The sequence below is a fragment of the Sus scrofa genome, chromosome 18 (genome assembly GCF_000003025.6).
Source record: "Sus scrofa isolate TJ Tabasco breed Duroc chromosome 18, Sscrofa11.1, whole genome shotgun sequence".
NCBI lineage: Eukaryota > Metazoa > Chordata > Mammalia > Artiodactyla > Suidae > Sus > Sus scrofa.
Window position 1 is genome coordinate 36,986,378 of NC_010460.4, and position 26,109 is coordinate 37,012,486.

Below are 26,109 nucleotides of genomic sequence, written 5' to 3' on the forward strand. Positions count from 1 at the left end.
CATCACAGCAAGTGTATGGCCAGCCAACGTTATTATCTACAATATTCTAGGATATTCTATAATGCCTATTAACTAAAGATAAAGTGCTGGCCAGTGTAACATAGAAACGAATATGCTGGCATTCCCGTTGTGGCTCAGCAGGTTAAGAACCCAGGTTTGATCCCTGGCCTCGCTCAGGGGGGCAAGGATCTGGCATTGCTGCAAGCTGTAGCATAGTTCGCAAATGCAGCTTGATTCTGTGTTGCCCTGGCTGTGGTGTAGGCCACAGCTGCAGCTCAAATTCCACCCCAGCCCAGGAACCTCTATATGGCTCAGGTGCAGGTAATAGGAAAAAAGAAAGAAATACATATGCTTATTTAGATACATATTTGTATCTTTGTGTTAGCGTGTGTATGTAACTGCGTATGGACTTACCCAAACACACACACACACACAGAGGTATATATAGACTACATGAATCCTTTGCAAAGTGCAAATACTATTAGTAGGATTATTTCTAGCCTTCCCTATTGGAAACCCAGGGATAACAAAAGAAGCACAACACCTTCTTCCCAAGTTTTGTTTACTGAGAAGCGTCTTTAAGCTGTCATTTACTAAGTGCACTGAATGAAGTGCTCTACAGCAGCCCTGCAGTTAAGTGGACATCACTACCCAGTTCTTTAGTGGAGACAGAGACTCAGAGAGATCCGACTAGAGTGTATGCACACAGGTCTGTCCTCTGGAGGCCCTGGCTCCCTTCTGTGAAGCTGACCTGCCTCCTTTCTGCTGGAGGAGAAACATTTGCAAGGATGTTGTCTGTGGCCTAGCTGCTTATCCCAGCACCTTCTACAACTTTGCTCCCTTGAATTTATTCATCTTTCTAAGGCTTTCTTACTCCTTTTTTTGGCCACGGCCGCAGTATGTGAAAGTTCCCGGGCCGGGGATTGAACACACACCACAACAGTGACAACATCTGATCCCTAACCCACTACACCACCAGGGAACTCCCAAGCCTTCTCACTGCTGTCTTTGTGCTCCGCTCTTGGGTCCATCACCCTTATGCCTCTTTGTGTTTTCCAGCTTTGGAGACATGCTGTCCTTCACCCTGACAGCTTTTGTGGAGCTGATGGACCACGGAATAGTGTCCTGGGATACATTTTCAGTGGCATTCATTAAGAAGGTAATTCAGATTGCACTTCCCTAGGCTTAAATTACTTACTTCTTTTATAGATATTTTTCTCCGCTTTCAGTATATTTTACAATTGTTTCCTTTAGTTAGGTGTGTGAAAAGGTGAGTGTGATTTTTGATAATATTGTGGGGGTGGGGGTCAAGGCCCCCAAATTGTATATGAAAATAACATTTTCTCCCCGCTGGAATCCTAAGGGGCTGTTCATGAGAACCCACAGTCAAGGGAATCAAGGTGACGTGTTGATAAAACAAGAAAACCCTTTGCCGAGTCCTTGTTGTGAACTGTGTTGTTGTTAAGACCTAAGTAGAGTTTCTGCTGTCCTTGAACCTACTCCCCTCAACCAGGGGTTCAGGAAAAGGGAAAGAGGCAAAATACATGAGTGGGTTTGAAGCAGAGCTCTGAGAGAAAGAGGCACGGTAAGCCTGCTAACTTGTAATCTGGATACAGTAAGTACTTCTGGGATCATCTGGTTCAATTGGTTCCTTGTTCCTTAGGAGGAAGCTAACAAGGGGCAGGCCAAGGTGGACCTGGTATGGGGGGGAGGGGGCAAAGGAACCCCGTCCCCATTCCCAGCAATTGAATTGTAATCAAGACACTGCACATTTATAATTCTGGTTCCAGTCTTCTAACCAAAAATGAATAGCCCTGACTTTCTGACTCTTAAATGTAGTATTAAATCAAGAACGGTATTATTTATTAATTGGTTGGCTTATTTTTCGTCTCTTTGGATTTGTCAAGTAGTTTTAAATGCATTGTCATCTTTCTTCCTGCTGTTGGGAGCGGAAGAGGTGTCGGGAATACATAAATGTATCTCATAGGTCTAGATTCCTGGGAAAGGTTATCTAAAAGAATTTTAGAGAGTCTGTATGAAAGATAGAAAATCAAAGCAAAATCCAGAATGAGTCACTTGAATTTTTTAAAACATTTATTTTGAAATCATGGTAGACTTGTAGCAAAGTTGCAAAAAATAGTACCGAATGTTCCATATGCTCCTCAACCAGCTTCCCTAATGATAACATTTTGTGTAATAATAGTATGATTATTAAAACTAGGAAATTAACAGTAGGGCATTACTCTTTCCATTATTTGATTTCACCAGTTTTTCTACCAAGGTCCCTTTCTCTGGTTAAGAACCTGATCCAAGATCCAAGACTGCGTATAGTTGTCATGTCTCCTTAGTGACTTCCTATTTAGTAGTGCCTCAGTTTTTGTTTGTTTTTTTGTCTTTCATGACTTTGACAATTTTGAAGAATACTGGTTAGTTATTTTTTAGAATGTCCCTCAGTTTGACCTTGTTTGATATCTCCCTCATGGTTAGATCAAGGTTATGTGTTTTTGGAAGAATCCCAGAGAAGTAATGATGATGTGCCCCTTTCAGAGCATCACACCGGGGGATGTGATGTCAGTATGTCTTATGAATGGTGATGTTGACCTTGATTAAGTGGTCGGGATGGTATCTTCTGGGTCTCCCCACTGTGAAGTTACATCTTTTCCTTTGGAGGTTATTCAATACCTGGAGAGAGACACCGCCTGGAATTGAAGAGCATAGGAGAGCCCCTCGTCTGTTAAAGTGGGGTGTTGGGAATGGAAGCCCAACAGACTGAATATTTGCATCATGAATGTTGCCTGTTTATTTCAGACAAGGGCTGATTAGAAACCCAGGGCCGTTTTGATGCACCTCTGATTTTTTTTTTTTTTTAATTTATGCGAGGGCGTAAAGGTCAACAGAGACAAGTAGTGGAAGCCACCTGGAAAACATGCAAAGGATGAGGCCTCTTTTTGCCTGTATTTGTGGTAGGAATTGCTGAAGAAAAGAAGGAAAGAAAGAGAGAAAGGAAGGAAGAAAGGAAGGAAGGAAGAAAAAGAGAGAGGGAGGGAAGAAGGAAGGAAGGAAGGAAAGAAAGAAAGAAGGGTAGTAGATGAGAAAGCCAAGGAAAATCTCTTGGATTAGGAAGTACTTTCCTTGGGTGGTGGCACAGGATGTAAGCATTAGATTATGAATGCAGAGACCAAGTTGCTGTATTCTGTCTTTCCGAGATAAAAGTTCTAGAGAAGCAAGTTCACATCTGAAGATCTTGGGTTTTGTGGCCTTTTTATATATTTAACATCATTTTTTAGTTCATTCTGAATGTATGGCAAGCCTTTCCTTCCTCCAGGCAAGTTGTTTGGCTTTTCGGTTGTTAGAGCCTCTTTTGCTATAAAATCCATGCTGTTCTGAACGTGAATTCCTTGAAGTTATGTTATGCTCTCATCTCCATTATCCCTTTTGATCCCCACAGCAATCCTTTGCAGAACAGAACAGATGGTCTTGTCCTTCCTGGTCAGGATGCTAGGATGCAGCAGCTTTGGGAGGCGAAGTGAGGTCACAGAGAGTCCCGTGGTTCAGGACTCCCTCCCCCACCCACCATCCTTGTGCACCTGTGCTTTAAGTGATAGAAAGAATAGCTCTTGAACCTGCTGAACTGACTCAGTGAACCAGCGTTGCCCCTTGTTCAGCCCTCCCTGACCTCAGTGATGTAGCATTAACCGATTTCTTCTGTTCTCCATTCTCCTTGGGATCTTGCATGCCCCTGTTGCAGCACTTATCACATATCTGTGAATTTTTTGTTCTTTTGACTGGCTCTGCCAAGAGACCACGAGTCCTTTGCGGGTATGGAACCACAGCTGTCTTCCTGCCTCTCTTCTCAGGGCCCGGCATAGAGGCGATCCTTGGCACATTTCTGTGAAGTGAATGAATTAAATTTGCTTTTGGAAACATTTTTTAAACCCTAGAACTTGAAGAAGAAAAAGATACAGTGCCACTGTATTTACATATATTTCAAGCAAACTTTCAGTTACCAGTAGAAAGGAATCACAAAGCTGTCTTTCTTTAAATGATGGGAGATGTAGTTAGAGAGACTGGCAATAGTTTAATTTTTTAATTTCTTATAAAAACGGTTTTCATTCACTGAAATTAAATTTAAAAATTTAGCCCTAAGGAAGCAATAACTATCAGTCTTGGTAGTTTAAATTTTTAAAAATTAAATATTTTTCAAAAGGCAATGCATTTAATCTATCCCATCCTTATTCCTAGCCATTCTGTTTCCTTTGCATTGCTACTTAGATCTAGATTCCCTATGTGAATTTTATAATTGATAGTTTTTGTAAGGTTAACTTTTTTATTCATTAGCTGGATCACATTCAGCACTTTGACAACCCAGGAATTGTACACAGGCAACTGTCTTTTAAATGGAGCTTTATCTAGACAAAAATCAGCTAGGAAATGTGCTGACAAAAGATGCTTATCTCTGTGGTCCAGGCTTGGCTTCCTATTAATGCCAAATTCATACTAGTTTGGAGAAATATTTTTTTCCCTGCCAGCCTCGGTCTCCTCTGACCAGCTATTTTTTTGTGTGTGGATAGATTCTGGTTTACAAACTTTATGGGTAGTAAATAGTATCATTTCATATATACCCTGAAACTTGGAATTCTTTGATGCTAATGTATAATGTTGTTGCTTTTTAAAAACTTGCCTGCTTAGGGAAAGGGTAGGAAAGCATGGAGAAAGAAATTAAAAAGAAAACTAGAACTTTCTGTGTTACAAGTTGGATTTCCTCTAGCCAAGTATAACATCCATGCCTTTTCTTGGAAGGAAAGTTTCCTACGAATGCTCTTGAAACCTTAGCTCTGCAGGAGGGCCTGGTTCACCCTGCAATATTTTCAGTGCCTGGATAAATATCCAGCCAGTTTTCGGTTTAGAGACCCAGTAATTTTGGCCTTTTAAAAACTTGAGAGGTTGAGACACTGCTTTGGGAAAACAAGTGTTCTCCGTACTTGCTTCAAATAATAAATCCTTCCTTCTCTGGGAGAAGGAAAAAAAAAAAAAAAAACTTGAGAGGTTTATAAGTCTCTGCACAGATAATTTAAAATAGGGGAGTGGACCTCCATGTTCTCCATGGATCTTTTCAGTTTTGATAACATAAGACAATTTTAAGATCTCATTCTGGGTGACTGCGAGATGTTTACATGATTTTAGTAATTCGTATCATTGATTCATGCACTGCGATGCTCCTTAGCTTCTTAAAAGTCACCCAGATTTTCCCATGTTTTACTTAGGTAACTCTTTTAAATGAATGGAAGCATGTGGAGGTAATATATATATAAGCATTGCTAATCCCCTTAGCTCTTCTTCTCTATGACACAGGCTTACTTTCAAGAACCTGTATTTTGACTGGTTTAGGCTGGTTCACCTGTGTTGGCCAAAAGTACAGAAATGGAGGTGGGAAAAAAAATGTAAAGGCAAAGTCATTATTGATTTGTGGGAAGACAAGGGGAATTAAAAATTTAACCAGATAATCTTTAACCTTCTATAGCTATACTATGATCTCTAGTTTTTAGACTAGACATAGAAAATGACATTTATATATTCACAAATTTGTACATGCATGAATAAAGCACCTCTTTATAGCCATGATGTTTGCCAGTCAGCTTTGATTCCTTGTTAATTAGTACTCATTAGATGAAAATATTGGGTCATGTCAATGTCTGGTTAAAACCACTAACAAATAAGGGAAAAGATAGAAGTTAGTTTCAAAAAACAACAAGTTTCTCTTGTAGAACTGTGCATAGAACCCCAACGGTTTGTGCACCTGCTCTCTGCCAGGCAGTACTCAGCTAAGTGTATCACACACAATTTTGTAACCTGTTTTAGGATTGCCGAAGTGATGGGATCTATATGGCAAGGTAGAGTTGAGTAATAGAAAAGATTGATTTTAAACAGTACATTGATGAAGGTAAGGGATCAGTTTCACAGTAGAGAAATGTATAGAAATGGCAAATAGAAATGGAATCTGAATGTGGGGTACACTGAATTAAAGCAAAGGCTACCAACAATTTTACTGCCATTGAGCAAGACTCTTGGGAGCAGGTGAGAGTTAATACTTTATAGAGAAATTTAAAACCCATTATAAGAAGGTACACTTCATATCAGAAAAACATTGAGAGATCTGATTGAGTATTTTAAGAAAGGAAATACTATCAAAATATATGGAAGAAGAGGGTAAATCTGTATTAGAGGGAAGTCTTGAACATAGAGGAAGCCGGAAGGATGCTGTCTTAGTAACCAGAGATGAGTTGGACCATGGGCTGACATTGTGTGTATACAGCAGAATGTGTATCTGAGGGGGGGACATCGCAAGTGTGTTCCCATAGACAGAAAATCGGGAACTGGGACTATTGATCACTAAGGATCATGGCAAACTTGGAAAGAAGATGGTGCTTGAGAAGGGAGGAATGAGAAGACAATGAGATTGATTATATCCTGTTGAATTTTAGGTTTTGTTGGAATATCAAGGTCAAAGTAGATTTTTGGATACTAAAAATAAGCACTTAACATACTTCATAGTAAATGAATTTTTATCAGTCTGTCTGTGCCACCATAATAAGGTCCTTGAAGTTAAATATCACATGGGCTGCTCATCTCTTGATTTCAAGATCCTAGGTCAATAAGAGCCTGTTTCATGGCACATGGTCAGTATTTGTTGCTTGAATGAATGAAAAGAGGGGCCGAAGGCTAACGGATGAGGGAGTTTGACCATAAGCTTTCAGCTGGAAAATTCTCTAGAGAGTCTTGAAAGTACATCCAAATTTCCTAAATGGAGATAAGAAACGGAGCGTGGAGGCAGGAGAGAATCAGTGCAGAGAAATCAGAAGTACTGTCAACCTAGAATAGATTTACAAGGAGATCCTGCTGAATAGCATTGAGAACTATGTCTAGATACTCATGTTGCAACAGAAGAAAGGGTGGGGGAAAAAACTGTAACTGCAATCCATACATCTAAGGATAACCTGACCCCCTTGCTGTACAGTGGGAAAATAATAAAAAAAAAAAAAAAAAAAAAGAAAAACATTGAAAAACAAAAACCAAAAAAAAAAAAAGAAGAAGTACTGTCAGTACATTTCTGTGAGCATTCTGGAGTTTTCTAGTAAGTGCCAAGCCTTGTACTGGGATGAGGAAAAACGGATGGCCTAGTGTTGGTGGGGAAGTCAAAGACTTTATGTTCTATTTAAAATGTTCAACCATGAGGACGGTATGAGGGTAATTGGATTTTTGTGAGAGAAACGTCCCCTTAGAGAAAGCAAGGTAGCCTTGGCGTGGCAGATCTGATAGGGAAGCCAACCCAGATCAGATCGTGAGGGTTAAGGCGAAGGCTTGCCAGGGACAGTAAACACGTTGAGGAAGTTTATTAGCCATGAAAGGAGCAAACGCAGCCTTTCGAGAATCTTAAAATTTGCATACTCTTCCTATAGTCTGTACTATAATAGCTTTTTGGAATATGAAATCATAATGTTACTTTGCTTCTTCATGTCATTTATTGCTCACCCCCAAGGTCCAGGGGTATCTGGAAGCAGAGAGGCTGTGGATCTCTCTACCCCTCACCCCTGCTTTGAGGGGGAGTTCATGGGCGAAAAACAGTTGAGATGGTAACTGTAAGTTGCCATGGTGCTTTTGCATTTTATCTTGTCCAAGGGTGGAGAGGGGAATGAGGAGAACGGGTCGATGGACAGCAGGAAGGGAGAAATTAGTGTTGACAGGGGAAGCAGTAAGTGTCGATTTGTCACGGAACCAAGTTATTTAGCTTTTAAGAAAGCCATCATTACGATGATATAATAACAACATTTTAGTGTGAGTTGTCAACAGACAGTAATAACTTTTAATGCGGCCTCTAAAATAAAACCTTTATGGTACCCATGTGTTTGTTTTGCTGTGATCCATTACTCTAGCCCTTATTTTATTTCCCTCTTACATTGTGATTTATTATGTTTGAGGCTTTAGGGATGAACTCCTTAGGGAATATATTTTAGCGCTTAAATGACTCTTTTAACATTTAGCACTTCTAATTTAAATGTTTTTCTCTTTGCTACATTTGAGAGAGATGAGAAGAATTTCATTTTAACCCTAAGAAACTGGAAGAATGGGGGAAAGAGTGTTTCACTGAGGAATAAAAAGGAAAGTAGCCAGTGACTGCAAAGTTGCCAGTTGAATTGTGTTGACAAGTAGGATGTGTGTGAACCCCTTGAGAATGTGGCAGGAGCATAATGAGAACGTAAAAGCTGTGGGTGGTGTGGGTGAAGGAGTGGTCTGGAATTGGAAGGGAAGAGCTCTCATCTTGTTATATGTTGGCATTAGTGTCTTAGAGAAACACATGAGTTCTCACAAATGTGTTGAAATTGTCTGCCCTGAAAGCTGAAGAACATTCCAGAAACACCAGCCAGGATCATGCTTTGAAGCTGTCCCTTTTTAATTTATTTTTTATTTTTTATTTTATTTTTTTGTCTTTTGTCTTTTTGGGGCCGCTCCCTTGGCATATGGAAGTTCCCAGGCTAGGGGTCAAATCGGAGCTACCGCTGCCAGCCTACACCACAGCCACAGCAACTTGGGATCCGAGCCGTGTCTGCGACCTATACCACATAGCTCACGGCAATGCTGGATCCTTAACCCACTGAGCAAGGCCAGGGATCGAACCGCCTCCTCATGGATACTAGTCGGGTTTGTTAACTGCTGAGCCACAACGGGAACTCCAATGTCTTTTTTCGAAAGTGAATTATTGAATTAGAGAAATAGGATAATAATGCTTTGTAATAATGTCATAAACAACTATCATTGACTCCATGCATTTCTGGTTATTCCATTGTTCCCTAATTCCAGGTACTTTTCATCCTCAGTGTCTGGTGTTTCTTAAATGAACTCCTGATTTTCTTGATTTGCTCTCTTCTCCACTTCCCTGCTCTGCTTGTCATGAGTAGTCAGTTGTGTCCTGCTTGGGTTTTCAGATCGCAAGTTTTGTCAACAAGTCGGCCATAGATGTCTCCATCCTGCAGCGGTCCTTGGCCATTCTGGAGTCCATGGTGCTCAATAGCCATGACCTCTACCAGAAGGTGGCGCAGGAGATCACCATCGGCCAGCTCATTCCCCATCTTCAAGGGTAAGCAAGAGTGACCCCGCCACTGAGGGTGCGGGGAGGCTTCAGGTACACAGCCACCGTAATCCCCTGAGAAAGGTCTCACGGTGGTTTGATTAAATATACAGAAGAAGAATCTTAATTTGCTATATAATCAAACCATGCCCCTCGTTTGTCTCCCATCACACTGACATGGTGCAGCTCCTTGCCCCTGGGTGTGCCCCATGCCTTTCCTTGGCACGTTTCTGTCTCCACTGCCATCATAGGCACTAAGTTCTGGTAAATGTTGCTAGGTAATCAGCAGAGTTTTGCTTTTAATAAGACGCAGTACGACAATTTGTTCTCTGGAGTTCTCAACGAGTCTTCATCCTTAATCATAGAAAATGGTGTTTTCTGCGATATAATGAGGATTTTCATAGTTAATGAGAGATCTTTAAAGCCAGGCTTCTTTTTTAGGCTCCAGGTGATTACAGCGACCTCCTTCACGTGTACTTTACAATATGGGCATTTTTTTAGAGGCTTGAGCTTTGAGACAGCTGCCCTCACAGCCAGCCTTTGGTTCTCTCTCCTTCTCTGGTTAAGGTTATCTCTCCCTTAGGTAACTAGTAAGGTCCTCTCTGATGATGCAAGCCTGAGACGGACCCCCTCGTACGATGCCTCTTTATCAATTAAAGTATTTGGGATTGCAGGTGGCCAGGAGCATCCTGAGCTAGGACAGGGGGTGTATTGAAAGGATACTGGGGCACTTTATAGAACTGAGGAGTGACTTAAGTAGCTAAGCCTTGGGAAGGACAGAAACTATGGCCTCCTTGGAGTCCTCACAACAGGCCTTTTCTCTAGCATGTTGGCTGGCACTGATGTGACTTGGCTCCCAGTAACTGCCGCCCCTGGTCTCTCAGGTCACACTGGCAAATTTTCAAGAGGAAACCTGATTGGCCTGTTTGGGTTGGGGGTGCAGGATGGGCATGTAGGGAATATTCAGTCGTTCTCAATGTACCAAAAATGTTGACTAGGTGCTTATAATATAAGCTACCAAAGCACATTCGATATTTCCTTCACTGGAGGGGAGCTGGTGACTAGAAAGTAAAATTGTAAGTCACACAGCTATGGATTGTGGCCTCAGGGAAAATTAGCACATGCTCTAAAATGATGCTTTTGTGTGAAGCCGCTTTGGATACCAGTTTCACACGTCCTGAGTGTGAACTCTTTTAACTTTACCGTCTGTGTCTTTTGTCTGAATCTCAGCATCACTGTGCATTCAGAGTGCACTTTGCCAATTGGCGAGTTTCTTATTTGCCAAGCGCTGTGCTAAAGATGTTAACGTGCCTTACCTCATTTCACCCTAAAATCAGCCCCTTGAAATTAGTGTGTTCTTACCCAGGGTTACAGATGAGGAAACTGAGTAGGGACAGAGCCAAGGCCACACAGCCAGCCTATGAGGCATGGGGCTTCATATTTCGTCCTGCCATAGCTGTGTTCTCAGCACTGCCTCTTGCTAAATTGTCTCTAAATGTAGCTCACAGGCAGCTGCTCTTTGTTTATGTCTCAGGTCCTTCTTATTTACCGTATTTGCTATGCAACTTACATTGGATCTTTGCTTCATTTGGAATTTCTGATTTCACTCCTGTGAAAAGCAAATTTGTAAACATAAAAACCCATTTTTCTCATTATTTCAAAGTTTCTGTTTAGAACTAGATTTTTAGAATACTATTGCCCTGGAGACAAAGCAGTTTTATGATAAGCCCCGGAATGTGGGTAGACCTAGGATTGTTCCTAGATATAGCTCATGCCTCAGAGAGAAAATTACGTGAACCCAGACACACACACACACACAAGTACATCCCCTAGTTCATGTTTTTGTCTCTGATAGAGGAGGAGGGGAGAGAGCCAGCTGGCCACCTGTACTTCTGGGTGATCCCCTCTGAGCAGTGTTTTGTCAGGCTAGCAATGCACATGGTCTCCCCATTGTGTTTCCGGCCTTGTGTTGGTTGAAATGTATTTTCAGTGCGGACTGTGTTTTCTAAGTCCTGCCTTTTTTCTCTCTCATTTTTTTGGGGGAGATGATCATGAGCCTTATCATGATCTCACTCAGGGGTATCCTCTTCTGACTTTCTGTATTGTTCCATGTCTTTGCAGGACAGATCAAGAAATCCAAACCTACACCATCGCGGTGATTAATGCACTTTTCCTAAAGGCCCCTGATGAGAGGAGGCAGGTAAGATGCATTTCTTTGTCTTAAAGACTATGCCCAGGGCAGGCAATTTTTGGTGCAGAGAGCGCCCTCCGCGTCCCATTCCAGGAACTCCTTAGGGCTGCTGGCTGCTCTGTGGTTTGGCTGGGCAGCCAGGGATCATTCTCAGATCCAGTGGGAACTGGCAGAGATGGGCAAGTATCTGTTTGGTGAAGAACGTTAGGAGTGTTCTAGTGGCAGAGCCCTTTCATCACCTGAAACCTAGCAGAGAAACCCAAACAAAGATGAAAGAAAGATGAACCTCTGCCCCTGAGGTGGGCACAGAGTTAGAAGCCCCTGTGGTCTCCCATCAGTTCACCAGATACTCCATGGGGCAAGGGAGGTATTGTCCCCATTTTCCTGATGAGGACACCTAAACCCTGAGAGTCATCATGCTTTGGCGGGGGAGGTATGAGACGGGAAGGTGAGGGGACAGTGGGGAGAACACGCAAATCGCTGCCAGAGTTGAGGGAACTGTTGAGATGTGAGAGGGGCTGCTCTCTGCTTGGTGATATTTCCGCTGTCCGTGTGTGAATACGACCAGGAGGACTGAATAATGCATTTCCCCTCCTCTGTATAAATAAGACGAGGGGACCCTTTAAATGCATCTGCATGAAATCTACCCTTTCCTTTGCAGATCTTTGGTTCTTCTTCAGCTGGGGAAAGGACAAATAAAAGGGGTTGCAGAAGAAATGAATTTAACGTGTCTTAGAATTTGGCTCACACTTCTGAATCCATTTTTTTTTCCATCAACATAACATACTGTGTTACCTTGGCCACAGTTTACTTCATTTAAAAACCAGACAGAAACATGAGATCTTTCCACCTTTAGAAAGTGTACTGGGGAGCTCCATGACAGTTACCAATCCATTGTTTTAGAAGAATCTGGAAAGCTAGCATGCTACTCAACACCAGGTCAAGAATTTTATTTTTTTCTTTTATTTTTTTTGTTGCCAAGGATTTTAAGCCTAAGCGACTAGATGTGAGGGTTTCTGGTTGGTTTTCCATTTAAAATTGTTTGCTCATTCCCGAGGGCCGTGTTTGCACAATAAGTAGAGTGACTTTATAGTTTCCTGGGCTTTTGGTTTGGTGTTGGCTGGAGCCAGGAGGTGCCCACCCTCGCTAGGCTGGTGCTCCAAGCTGGGTCTTTATGGGTGGCTTTGCGGATCTTAAGTGGAATCATGAGTAGGGGCTTCCTTTTATATGTATATACAAATGCTGGGTCCATGGTAATTCTCAGAAGCCCAGCAAATTGCCTGGCAGCTGTCACATTCACAAGCCTCACATGGTCATTGAAAAGCTTGGTCCTTCTACTGGCCAGACCAAGGACGCCTGGCAAGGCCACCTGGTAGCTACTTGTAGAGTGGGGTGAAGAAACCTGCCTTCTGGCCTGACCTCTTGAGACTATCCTTTCCCCTGTGCCTGGATTAGAGAAGTGGAAGCTCATACCCACCCCTGGTGCTATGATTTCACTAGGGTCTCTGGATCTAGACACCAAGTAAAATGCATACAATTTGCCTTTCTTTTGCACCGAGAGCTGTTGTTAATCTGTTGAATTGTAATCGAATGACCGCAGGGAAATGGGGAATTAGATGCCAGTGACTCCAGGGCGATGATAACAATTAAAATGTTGGGGACTACCATCATATTAAGAATACTGTTAACATTAGGTTTTGATTCTGCTTATAAAATCTTTATTCAGGGGAGTTCCTGTTGTAGCTCAGAGAGTTAAGAACCAGACATAGCGTTCGTGAGGCTGCAGGTTTGATCCCTGGCCTCACTCAGTGATTAAGGATGTGGTGTAGCTGTGGCTCTGGTGTAGGCTGTCAGCTGCAGCTCAGATTCAGCCCCTAACCTGGGAACTTCCATAAGCCACAGGTGCAGCTTACAAAGAAAATTTTTAAAAATCTTTATTTTTGAAAAATTAGGCTCTATGAAACTGACATGGCACAATATATATTACTATAATAATAATAATAAGTCCCAAAGGGAGTCTAATAACATTAACCACTTAAAGAAAAAAAATTCAGCTAAGAAAGATAAAGTGAAAGTTCCCATCGTGGCTCAGTAATGAGCCTGACCAGCATCCATGAGGTTGAGGGTTCGATCCCTGGCCTCTCTCAGTGGGTTAAGGATGCGGTGCTGCTGTGAGTTGTGGTGTAGGTCACAGACAAAGCTTGGATCTGGCGATGCTGTGATTCTGGCATAGGCCAGAAGCTACAGCTCTGATTCGACCCATAACCTGGGAACCTCCATGTGCTGCAGGTGTGGTCTTAAAAGGACAAAAAGACCAAAAAAAAAAAAAAAAAAAAAAGAAGAATAAAAAAAGAAAGATAAGGTATATATATAATCCACCAGGAAATCAAGAGTATTATATGACTAATTAGGTCTTTGAAATAAAAATAATGATACTTGTTCATTGAAAATTAACTTGGCTTATCAGACACAACTTAGAATAGATTTACAAGGAGATCCTGCTGAATAGCATTGAGAACTATGTCTAGATACTCATGTTGCAACAGAACAAAGGATGGGGGAAAAAATGTAATTGTAATGTATACATGTAAGGATAACCTGACCCCCTTGCTGTACAGTGGGAAAATAATAATAAAAAAAAAGAAAATTAACTTGAATTTATGTTGAATTTAAGACGAATCAGTGACTATTGTTGGTCATAAAAAGGAGTATTTTGATTTTTTTTCTTTTAAAAATATTTTTAGTGAGTTAAAGAGTTGGCTCTAAAAATTATTTCAAGTTCATAATGAAGAAAAGTCTATCTGCTGTTATTTTTTGAATGTTAGTGGAGGCCTGTAAACCAGAAGATCAAGCTCATTGGTACTATCACTTGACTTGCTATATACTATATACTGTTACTGGCTTATGCTTTGAAAGATTCAAAGTTCTGAATATTTTTGGCAAATAGGAAAATTTACCGAAGCCTGTCACCAATGATAATATTTGATACTATTTGAGAGTTTGCCGTGTGCCATCCTGGGCTCAGTGGTTTATGTAATTTCATTTAATTCTCCTATCTATAGAAAGCCTTATTATTTCCATTTTATAAATGAAGAGGTTGAGAATCAAAGGAAGTAAAGAACTCCCCCCAAGTGCTGAGCTAATAAGAGTCAGGGCTAGAGTCCCAACCTTATCCTTGCTCTTATCTGCAAAGCATCCCATGGAGTGCCAGTCAGGGAGGCGTCCCCTGCAGAAGGACCTTGTATTTGCCTGTTAAAGATCCTCCCTGATGCCTGGAAGGACACCAAGCCCATTTTCTTACTCTTTTTTTTTTTTTTTTTTTTTTTTTTTAAATAGATGGCTTCACCCATGACATATGGAAGTTCCCTGGCCAGGACTTGAATCCAAGCCACAGCTGTGATCTAAGCCACAGCTGCAGCAATGCCAGATCCTTTAGCTCACTGTGCCAGGCTGGGGATGGAACCTATGCCTCCATAGTGACCCAAGCTGCTGAAGTCGGATACTTGACCTATTGTGCCACGGAGTGAATTCCTCTTACTTCATTTCGATTAAAACATAATCCAAACACTTATTTACTGGATTTACAGCAATGTCCATTTTGTTTGTCTTTTTAAAGCTTTTGGACATTGAATAAATTCCACTTTAGTCCAAACACATGGGTAAAACTCTGTTATCTGGGTTTTCTTTATTTTCAAAATGTATAAAGTGACTTTGGAAGGAGTTAAACACTTATACCTTATTTCTGCTTTTTACTTGGCAGGCAAACCTGGGTGATATTTTTGTTTTCCATGTGTTGAGTTGGCCTGACTGAGGAAGCACTGGGCTTGGGCCTGGAGTCTAACTGCCTCCTCTGTGTAGGCATCCCCCCCACCCCACCCCACCCCCCCATCAGCCTCCCTTGGGAGGGGGTCGGGTCATGCTTTCCATGCCTCTCAGATATTGGGGATTCTCCCTTTTTCTCCCCAAATGAAGCGGGGGGGGGGTTGCTTGTTTTGTGAGAGAGGGAATTGCTGCTAGTGGGCAAGTGATTCTTTTTTTCTAACAACGTTCAGTTTCTTATTTTCATGGCAAAGAAGTTGGCCAGATCCCTTCCACATTTCTCTAAAATATTTACGGTTTTGATAAGCATTATTTAAAAACCCCCTTTTTAGTTGAGATTTGGTAGGAAATCAGAAAATGTAGATTCCAAAGGAAGAAATTTCAAAGACAGTAATGCATCCCCAGAGAGCCAACTCCTGCCACCATTCACACCCATGTGAATCTCATGGTCCTACCTTGTTCTGGGCAAAGACTCTCCCCCAGACATTATTTTTTAACTAGATGTGATCATACTTCATGCACTGTTTCATTTGTTTATAAACAGCTTTTAAAACAAGATTTTGTGGACATCTTTCCATGTCAATGTATCTATACCAGCATATCCCGTTTTACTGCACATTGCTTTGTCCTACTTTGCAGATGCTGTTGTTTTTTTGTTGTTGTTGTTTTGTTTTGTTTTGTTTTTTACAAATTGAAGGTTTGTGTCAACCCTGCCTCAGCCAAGTCTATTGGCACCATTTTTCCAACAGCATTTGCTTACTTGGTGTCTCTGGTAGTTCTTGCAATATTTTAAGCCCTATATCAGCAAGAAGATTATAACTCTATGAGAGCTCAGATGGTGTTAGCATTTTTGGGCAATAAAGTATTTTTAAATTAAGGTATGCATGTTTTTAGACATAATGCTATTGCACACTTAATAGACTACTATACTATAAACATAACTTTTATATGCGCTGGGAAACCAAATTATTCATGTGACTCAGTTTATTGCTGTACCTGCTGTATTGTGGTGGTCTATAACTGAACTTGCAATATCTCCGAGGTATGCCTGTATCCATATCATCCTAATGGTATTAAATACTCTCCATAGATTCTAGAGTTCACTCAAACCATTCCCTAGTATTGGACACACACAAAAAAAATCTATGATATGGACAGGGATTTTTGAATTTTCTCTATGACATGTTCCTTTAGGAGCGTAGTGGACTGTTTTATCAAACATTTATTGCTTACTCTGTGCCAGCCACTATGCTGTGGACTTGGAATGGAAAGATGAAAAGGACAGTCAGCGCCCTTCAGTCCCTATTCTTATGCAGAAGATAAATATTATAGACAGATATTATAATAGTAAAATATTATTCTCTGTGCTCTGGTAGATGTTGGCAATGTATTTTCCCTTCTGACTTATTTTAAACCTTTATAGGTCTGTAGCTAAAATAGGCACAGAGAATTTTTCCTTTGTGGGTCAATTGGACAATAATTTGATTTTTATAAAAGAAGAAATTAAAAGAACGTTGGGCTTTTTGTTTTCAAGGAAAAAAAGTGGACTTTGCTATTTTGATCGGGAAGAAGATACAGCTTTCTGCATATGGGAAAAGGGCAGTTCACTTGTTTCTTTCTTTTTCTTTCTTTTTGGGCCACACCTGCAGCATATGGAGGTTCCCAGGCAAGGGCTCGAATTGGAACTACAGCCACCAGCCTCCACCACAGCTACAGCAATGGCAGATCCACACTCATACAATGCTGGATCCTTAACGCCCTGCATGAGCCCAGAGATCAAACCCGCATCCTTATGGCTGCTAGTTGGATTCAGTTTCTGCTGAACCACAATGGGAACTCCTAACTTGTTTCTGAAAGTGTCTTCATCCTTGCCTTCTTGTTTTCAAGAGGATGGAAGAGGACCTCGTATTGGATTTTGACTTTGATTCCACCTTGCCTGGTTAGATCACCTTAGAGTATTTATGTGCTTTTTTCCGCAGTGCAGTGGGTCCAGCAGGAGCGTTAAGATTAAGCTGTAACCTCTAACAGAGTGCTCTGAATTTCCATCCCTTCTTCTCTCCTGCTTGCTTTCCTCTCTGTGGTGGCGGTGGCCGTTAGGTTGGTGTAGAGAGCAGTGTTGACATCCTTGATTGTCCTCTGACTGTAAGTTCCATTCGTCAGCACAAAGCAGGCCCTGCGCTTCCCTTCTGCCCCCCTTCCAGCCCTGCCTGTGAGTCCCCTCGTACGTCCTCCCTGTGTTCTGAGTTCTCCTGGCTTTCCGCAAGTTTCTTTTGACCGTGATCGAATTTGTGGTTGTGTTTTTAAATTGTGGCTTAGTTTCTGCTCTACTCAGTAAGAGTGGCACCACGAAAAATACCCTCCACCAAAAATGGCGATTCAAGTGACTTCCTGAATATGAGCAGTATTTTTCCTTTTGCATGTTTGTACTGAGACGGTATTCACCTATTTAATTCCCCCTCGGGATCTATTTGACAGGATTTAGAAAGGGCATCTGTGAATCATTTCATTCAATAAAATCGCCTGCAGACCCTCTGTGCCAGGCAGGCAGGCCAAGGCACAAAGCACGGTCTGCAGAACTGAGGCCCAGGAATGCTGAGGGTGGACCCTCACACACACAAGGGGCTTCACTTCTGTCCAGATGTTTGTCCTTTGCTAACACTGCCCTCAGTTCATCTGCATAGACTATTAAGCTCTGGGGTGTGAACTGTTCCCTCTTCGGTTGTGCACAGATTAAGATGAAACGCTTTTAGAAGTCTCAGATCTTTAAAGTGATGGTTCTCTAATATTGAAATCTCCTCGGTGCCAACGCAGGTTGCCTTGTAGTGAGAACGCTCTGCATGTATATAGTCCGGTAAAAGCTGATGACCCTTTCTGATGGAGAACCACTGTTTTCACTGGGAGTGTTTGATTTCTTTTCCGCACTCACCTTTTCCTGGAAGGGGGAAATGCCTAAAAAACAAAAAGACGTTGGCAGGTGTCAGATTTCCTTCCTTTGCCTTTGGACATGGCTTTGCGCTCTAAACAGCCTTCACAACGTCATTTGAGTCCATTCTTTGGTAAGAAATACTGCTGATATCCAGTTTTGAAGCACACTCCAGGATAAAGTCACTTGGGGCCCCGTGGCAAAGTATCTTGCTAACCGAAGCTTTTGCGTCGGTGTGTTTCTCTTCTGTAGGAGATGGCGAATATTTTGGCTCAGAAGCAACTTCGTTCCATCATCTTGACAGTGAGTACCTGTGTGCTGCCACCGCCGTGTTTGGGCAGGAATGGTCTGGTGTATTGATGTGTCTCCTCTTTTGGCTTCATTTTGGGGTTTCTTCTGTGACTTGCTTCTGTGGTGAAGCAGGAGGAACTGGGAAGGAGGAAAAAGTGTGCTTTGGGAAATGGAATAAATAAACACGGCTTTCCTACAGGAAAGGCCTCCTGTGACTGGAGGGAGGGGTGGTCTCTGGAACCTCTCTAGAGGGAAAGACATTCTGGCAGGAGGGGTTGGCAGTCTGTCAGTGGAGCGGGATTATTGGACTCATGATAGCTTTATCTTTGCGTTTAAGGAAATCAGGGGCTCCCCGACTTTAAAAAATCCATCGGTATGAGCTTATACTCTTTTTAATGAGAACACATCACATGCTGGATCCACATCAGATGCTGAGAAAAGTCCTGAAATTTTGACCATCATTTTCCTGGGCCCCTTTGCAAGACAAAGGCAAGAAAGGCAGCCATGAAACCCACTCATTAACTGTGATGCAAAGAGAGCCTGAAACCTCAGTCAAGAGGAGGCTCTACATGCTATGTGGTGAATGTTTAGAAATAAATCAAATAGCAAGATTTCCTGAGGCCTTATCTGTTACTTGACTTTTAATCAACGGCTGAAAGAAGCGTGTGTGATTGGTTCCCCTGCTCAGCAAAAAAATGATGTGTGCTTGTGTAATTCCGAAAAGGAATTCTGCCAGGCTTACAGTTACACACACACACACACACACACACACACACATTCCAATGCAATGAGACCTTTAAAAATTAAAAACCTTATGAGGGCAAACAAAATAAATATTCCAGAACCCAAAGCCAATAATAATGACTACAATTTGTCATCAAGTTTGATGTTAAATTTCCTGGCTGTTAAGAGTAAAGAGAAACCATATGAGTGTAATTTTCATCGTTTGATAAAAGAGGTACCCTGGTTCTTCAGGGGATGACATATTTCCCCCTCTGGAACTGAAATCTGAAATGGGTGTTGTTAGAGCATTCTAATAGATTCTTGGTCCAAGAATGGTCTTGTAGACATCGCAAAAGGATTCATAATATGGTTATTTTTTATCCTGGTTCTCAATAAAAGTGGAAGCAGCAATATTAAAGCACAATGCGGTGAAGGTGTTTGTGCAGGGGCAGGAGTGTGGAGAGATGAGGAATAGAAACTCGGAATTAAGGTCTGAGCGGGTTGCTGGCCTTACCTTGCTGTGGCAGGTGGAGTTAGAATGCCCTGAGGCGGGGATGGGGAGGTGTGGGGGACGGGGGTGTGCGGATGGAATGACTGTAGCCACCATGGCTGAAAGATCAGTTGGTGTCAGTGGAACTTTTTAAATGAGGTTTTGATGGCCAGAAGTTCGAGTTTGGTATTCTCTGGCAAGATCTTGGAGTGCAGGCACTTCTGAGTTGCTAATAGAATAGATACCCATATGCTCAGGTATCCATACACTTTGGATACTAAACATATATTATGAATGAACATTCTTTTTTTTTTTTTTTAATCTTTTTAGGGCCACACCCACAGCGCATGGAGGTTCCCAGGCTAGGGGTCGAATCAGAGCTGTAGCCACTGGCCTACGCCACAGCCACAGCCACAGCCATGCAGGATCCGAACCTGCCTCTGCGACCTATACCACAGCTCACGGCAATGCCAGATCCTTAACCCACTGAGCGAGGCCAGGGATCAAACCTGAGTCCTCATGGCTGCTAGTCAGATTCGTTTCCCACTGAGTGAGGCCAGGGATCGAACCTGCAGCCTCAGATTCATGTCTGCTGAGCCACGACGGGAACTACCATGAATGAACATTCTTATGGGGAGACTGGAGAATGTGAGGTTCGATTCTCCCCCCTCCCATTGCCTGGCTTTCTCCCCCCACAGCCCCCATTTGGTTCAGCACCTTCCTTCTATTCCTCATTCCCCACCCCAACCCTCCCTCTTTAATTGGCTATTTCAGAGCTGGCCGGCCTGTGGAGTCCAGGTGCAGGCCAGGTTGGGGGGCTCCTAGACAAAGTCCTTTCAGGCAGCAAGCTGTGGTTGGATCTAGCCCATTCAAAAGCACTCATTTGAATGAGTTTTTCACCACCCTGACTCTTGTCTGGCATTTGTAATGTACAACCATGGTCTCTGCCCAGGCAGATGTATATTAGGCCCCCGTGTTGAATCCTGTTTCAATCTCAGCCCTGGTAGGGACAAAGGCCCACGTGTCTGGTTTCCTGCCACTCCTTTTAAGTGTGTTTCATTTTGGCTCTGTTTCTAAGGGGAAAAGTCATCTTGTAAAAATTTCATTGTCAACAGGAGAGTAAAGTAATACACATAAAGTCACTCCCTGCATTGTGGTGGCAGTGGTCCCTGTTTAGTTTCCACAGTGAATTCACTACAAATCTGATGATGGGTACTTTGTTTTTGTGTGGGTGCTTCAAAAACTTTTCTCTGTTTAGAAGTAAGATCAACTGTCAGAGACAGGTGTTGGGTAAGATGATGGCAAAATTGCTTACAATACGTATGCACCATTTATTTCTCTACTGCAGACAAGGAATGCTTCTCTCCCCTGCACAGGGTAGGTCTCTTTCCTGGTTCCGGCCTAAAGATCAGGAACCTTATGGGGCCCTGGATTGTAAAGCAAAACTCTAGGGTCACCTGTGTGCCCATGTCTCTCCTCAAAGATATTTCCACCCACTTACATCCCCCCCCCCAACACGAGGACTTCTGAGGTGCTACTTGGCCTCATGATGGTGTTCACTTAGATTGTTGGCGTTTTCTTTCTTCTTTTTTTTTTTTTTTAAATATTCATTTGTGAACCATCTCCCGCAGCATGTCATTCGAGCTCAGCGGGCCATCAACAATGAAATGGCACACCAGCTGTACGTGCTGCAGGTGCTGACCTTTAACCTTTTGGAAGACAGGATGATGACCAAGATGGACCCGCAGGACCAGGTGAGTGCTCATCGAGACAACAGTAAAAGCACCGAGGGAAAGAGTGTCCTTAAAAGTCTTTGCCTGGGCTACTTCGAAACCCAGAGTGTTTAGATGATGATCATATTGTTTCGTGATCATCTCAGAACTTAGGGAATGGGTTTAAAATTTAGGTGACTCCAGGATCAGAGAATAAGGTAAAGGAATGACTTCCTTATGCATCAAACACACACCTATTTTTTTCTTTATTGCGCAAGAAAGCTTGACATCATATGGCTACAGACGTTGGCCCTTGGCCCCAGTATCTTCCATGGCGATAGCTTGGGTGTCAAGTTCCCAGAAGACAAGGCCACTTGGTAGCTGTGTGTGAGAGCAATTCTGCTTTGAGAGCATAATTTCCATTCTCCTGGGGTCAGGGCCACGAGCGGAGGTCCCCGGTGACGTCTGATTTCTGGGCTTATGTTTTTGTCAGTTGGCTCTTTGCTCCAATTCTCTCTAGGTCTCTGGTTCTTGGGCATGAAAGACTGTCTCCATCCAAAAGGCTTGGGGGGGGGGGACCTTTACCGTGTGAGGACAGAGTGAGAGGAAACAGCTGGGAGTCCTGCTGTAACACATTTGCAACTTAAACAGCGCTGCAGCTTTGGAAAGGAAAAGGCTCGTTATTGGCACGTGAGGGTCTGATCTATCGCAGATGTGGACGGCACATGCGAAGTGTGTAACTGCCGCAGCCCTTCATTTGTGGCGTGAGGCCACGCGATTAAGCATGATGGAGTGGCTTCGAGAGGCCATCTCACAGGCCCCACACTTTTGGCAACGCCGAGTGTAATCATCCCAGAAAGATAAGACGGTCTTACCCCCACTTCTAGTCCAACAGGCAATGGGTCTTAGTAGGGAACAACCCTCCCTGTTTGCAAACCTACCTTTTACTTAAAAGGTATATTGTTTATTATCGTAGTAAACCTTGTGTAGCACAAAATTTACCATCGTTGCCATTTTTAAGGTTTCTGTCTATGAAGTCACTTCTCACGGGTGTTAGGGATCCCTAGTCCCCTGCTTATCGTTCATAAACCTTCTGCGCTTCTCACGTTGCTTCTGACAGTGTGGGACTCCCAGGTCCTCCAACTTGCTTTTGGCATCACAAGCCTTCCATCGTCATTGGGGCTTTCATTAAGAACTTCACGAGGCAATTGATATCAGCCCTGCAAATGACTTGGCTGTGAGGATAACTGTGGAATAAAGCCAGGGCTCACCAGCGGGGAGAGTGCCAGGAGAAGAAGTGTGCAGAGCCGAAACTTAGAGCACTGGTTGCCTTTTATCTGTTTCTCTTTTGCCTGAACACAGTGATTCATTCAGACCTGGGGGGACAAGAGAGTAGGTGTAACGTCACACTGTGAAGGCAGTTCTCACCTCCCTTTTTCTCTTCCTGACCCCTTCAGGCTCAGAGGGACATCATATTTGAACTTCGAAGAATTGCTTTTGATGCAGAGTCTGAACCAAATAACAGCAGCGGCAGCATGGAGAAACGCAAGTCCATGTACACCCGGGATTATAAAAAACTTGGCTTCATTGTAAGTAAGCTCTCTCGAGGCAGCTCTCTCCTTCCAGCAACCCCGGGGGCTGACCCCAGCCACGTAACTGATGTCTCCTCCGAGCGTGTGGTCCTCTTGTGCCTTACAGAATAGTTTCCACATTTTCCAGATGTTTCGCTGGTTTAAAGAAGATCACATGAAAATCCCTTCTGGCTGCAGGGAACTGGAATAACTTGCACAAGTGTGACTAATACCGAGTTTGTTTATGCAGTTCTGATTAAGTGTAACCAAGAGCAGTTCGCTCAGGAAAGTATGTAGACTTCATTAAACCTCCTTCACACGACAGGCTTATGGTTCTATTTGAATTGAATGGCAGCTGTGGGATGGATCTTGTTGTTGGGCTAGTCATTGGATTACTCCTATCAATTTCATATCAGAATCAAACTGAGAGTCTCCCGAAATTTGATCACGACATGATTGATGCAATTTATATTTTCCTATGTTTTGTCTTGCTAAGGGTGCTAATACCGCCTAGATTTTTTTCAATTTGCAAATCAGGACATAACTTGTCCTGAATAGAGTCTTTTGTTTTTGTGTCTCCTTCCTGACCGTTCTTTTATCACCATCACATTTCTGCATGAACTTTGGCTAATGAATCTCAGATTCTGCAAGTATAAAATTGGGTTTCTTTTTTTTTTTTTTGCCTCCTTCATAAACAATATAAATGAGATTTTGGCTTCAGTGACTATAAATTACCAGACATTTTTTATAACCGCAAATCCCTTTTCCTTAAATAGACACACACAAACACACACACACACACACACACACACACACACATATCTTAATATTTATTTATACACATCCATATTCATGCCTTATTGTTATCTGGAAAAACTTGTCTTTCATGGAAATTGTCTTTGAAAATGTTACTACATCAGTTACATGCCTTGTTTTTCACTATTAAAGAGTTTTCATTATTTAAAAAAAAATTTTGGCCTTGCCTGAGGCATGTGGGAAGTTTCCCGGGCCAGGGTTTGAACCTGTGCCACAACAGTGACCATGGCTACTGCAGTGGCTAGTGCAGGATCCTTAACCTGCTGAGCCACTGGGGATCTCCAAGTTTTTACTATTTGATTGTACTACAGTTTAACCAAGCTCTTTTACTGAATGTTTTAGTATTTTGAAATTTCCAATGAGTCTATAATTAACGTTTTTGCAGTTCAGTATTTATGCATGTCCGTGATCATGTTATTAGGATATATCTGTGGAACTGGCATTTCTATGGTATTTTTTTTTAGGGCCGCACCTGTGACATATGGGATTTCCCAGGCTAGAGGTCAAATTGGAGCCGTAGTTGCCAGACCGTGCCACAGCCATAGCAAAGCAGGATCTGAGCCACATCTTTGACCTACACCACAGCTCACAGCGATACCAGATCCTTAACCCACCGAGTGAGGCCAGGGATCGAACCCACATCCTCATGGATACTATTTGGGTTTGTTACTGCAGAGCCACAGTGGGAACTCCCTATAGTATATATTTTTAAGGCTTTCGGTAGCATCAACGTGCTTTGCATAAACATTGTATAATTTCTACCTTAACAAGCAGTGGAGCAGAGTGACTGTTTTTATGAAACCCTCCAATAATATTTCTTAAACTTAAAAAAACCCTAATAATTTGATGTTATTGTTTTTATACTGGTAGTGTTAACGTGTTGTTTCTAAGTAAGAATACTTGTCAAACATTGTGTTCAGCTTTGCAACTTGCTTTACAGTGGTATTATGACATCATTTTTATAGCATCATATCCTAAATTTTGATTTCAACGTTCCATTTGATCTTTTAGCTGAATCTATTCTAACTTTTAACAAAGAGTTCCATGACTCATGGAGGAGGTGAGAGTTCCTGTACTTGGTGTGTGTCGATGGTCAAGGCTCATGGGTGGCCCTGGCCTTGCTCTCACCCACCTGTGTTGGCAGAACCTGTTGACCAGGGAGTTGGCCATGGGAATGTGGATGCAGCTCACATCCTACCTCCCCCTCAGCTCCTTCCAGATTTTACTTTTATGTGTTGAACGAAGAGGCATATCCAAGTCACCTGGGAAGCTTCGCCCTCTACCCAATCTCTCTTGCCCTTGAGTCACATCCAGATGACCGGGGAAGGGACCAAGGCATGTGCACTGCAAGATGCTCCCCCTTGATCCTGACAGTCTGTCCTGGTGGAGATCTTGGTGGTAGCATACGCCTGAGTTACTTCATTTTCCTCTTTTTTGCTACTGCTTGGATTTTGGTGCCTTTGAACAAACTGAGCTCTTTAACTATACTTATCCCTGGACTCAATGCATCTCTGCCCTGGGGTCCTAGTGTTTTTTGTTAGGGGGCAGTTGGATCCCAGAACACACAGTTATTCCCTCCTGGGCTCATGTATGAGAGACGGAGGAAAGGAAATTGGGGCAAGACCACTTGGTGGGACTCAGATGATCACAGGTTCTAGGGTTCTTATAGGTCTCTAAGAAAGGTATACCTAAGGGGAAGCAACTCCCTTTTTATCCTCATGCCCTGCTCCTTTGTAAAGTCACCAGGGTTTTCTGTGAGCCAAACTCTGAGTGATTCTTCTCAATGGTGCTCCGTCTGTCTTAATGTGATTGTTAATTCCTTCCATAGTTGGCTACTAGGGTATATCTGTCTTAGTTTTCGGTGTCTGTTGAGTGTTTATGAATTTTTAAACTAAAAGTTAATTCGATGTGGTTTTAAGGCCTTTGTCATTTATGTGGCCTCCACCCCAAGGACTTGAAAAGTCATTTTAGAAAAAGCAGAGACGTTGAACAGAGAAGAACCAAAGAAGAGTGCTGGCTTCCTTAAACTTTCCCTGATTCTTTTCTGAGTTTTCAGTTTGAGCTCTTTCTTTGAAACTCCTCCAAAAGCACGATCGTGCACCAGAGAATTGAGAAATTGGAAAGACTAATTAGTAATGATTTCTAGTGCTAGAAATGATACAACTGCTGTCACAAGCAGAGATTTTTCACCTTGAGAAGCAACCCAGTCACTGGGAATAGATGTCTCAGTAATGGAAACATGTGCTCATTGCGCCACCTAGAGACCACTGTGCAAAGTGCTGAAAGCTGGTTGAGTGCTTCATATGTCTGGCCACAAAAGCTCTGGATGCTGGAAGCTGTCCTGGTCTGGGATGCTTCCAAAGGAGGGATTATCTTGCCTGTTAACTCGTTACTGACCACCTTCCTGTTACCTCCTTCAGGAGAAATTTGAGATTTGAAGAAATCTCTT

The 26,109-nt window shown here is 42.5% G+C and overlaps 1 protein-coding gene across 8 annotated transcripts in view; it reads left to right on the plus strand.

Annotated features, from left to right (window-relative positions):
- The window catches only part of ELMO1 (engulfment and cell motility 1), a 581,070-nt gene that overhangs the window by 231,352 nt on the left and 323,609 nt on the right, over positions 1-26,109 (plus strand). For all 8 annotated transcript variants that reach the window (XM_021079237.1, XM_021079238.1, XM_021079236.1 and 5 more), the window contains 6 exons: positions 1,060-1,159; positions 8,982-9,133; positions 11,246-11,324; positions 18,310-18,360; positions 21,193-21,315; positions 22,731-22,862. In XM_021079237.1, coding sequence (XP_020934896.1) covers positions 1,060-1,159; positions 8,982-9,133; positions 11,246-11,324; positions 18,310-18,360; positions 21,193-21,315; positions 22,731-22,862 — 637 coding nt within the window. The remainder of the gene's footprint in view (positions 1-1,059; positions 1,160-8,981; positions 9,134-11,245; positions 11,325-18,309; positions 18,361-21,192; positions 21,316-22,730; positions 22,863-26,109) is intronic.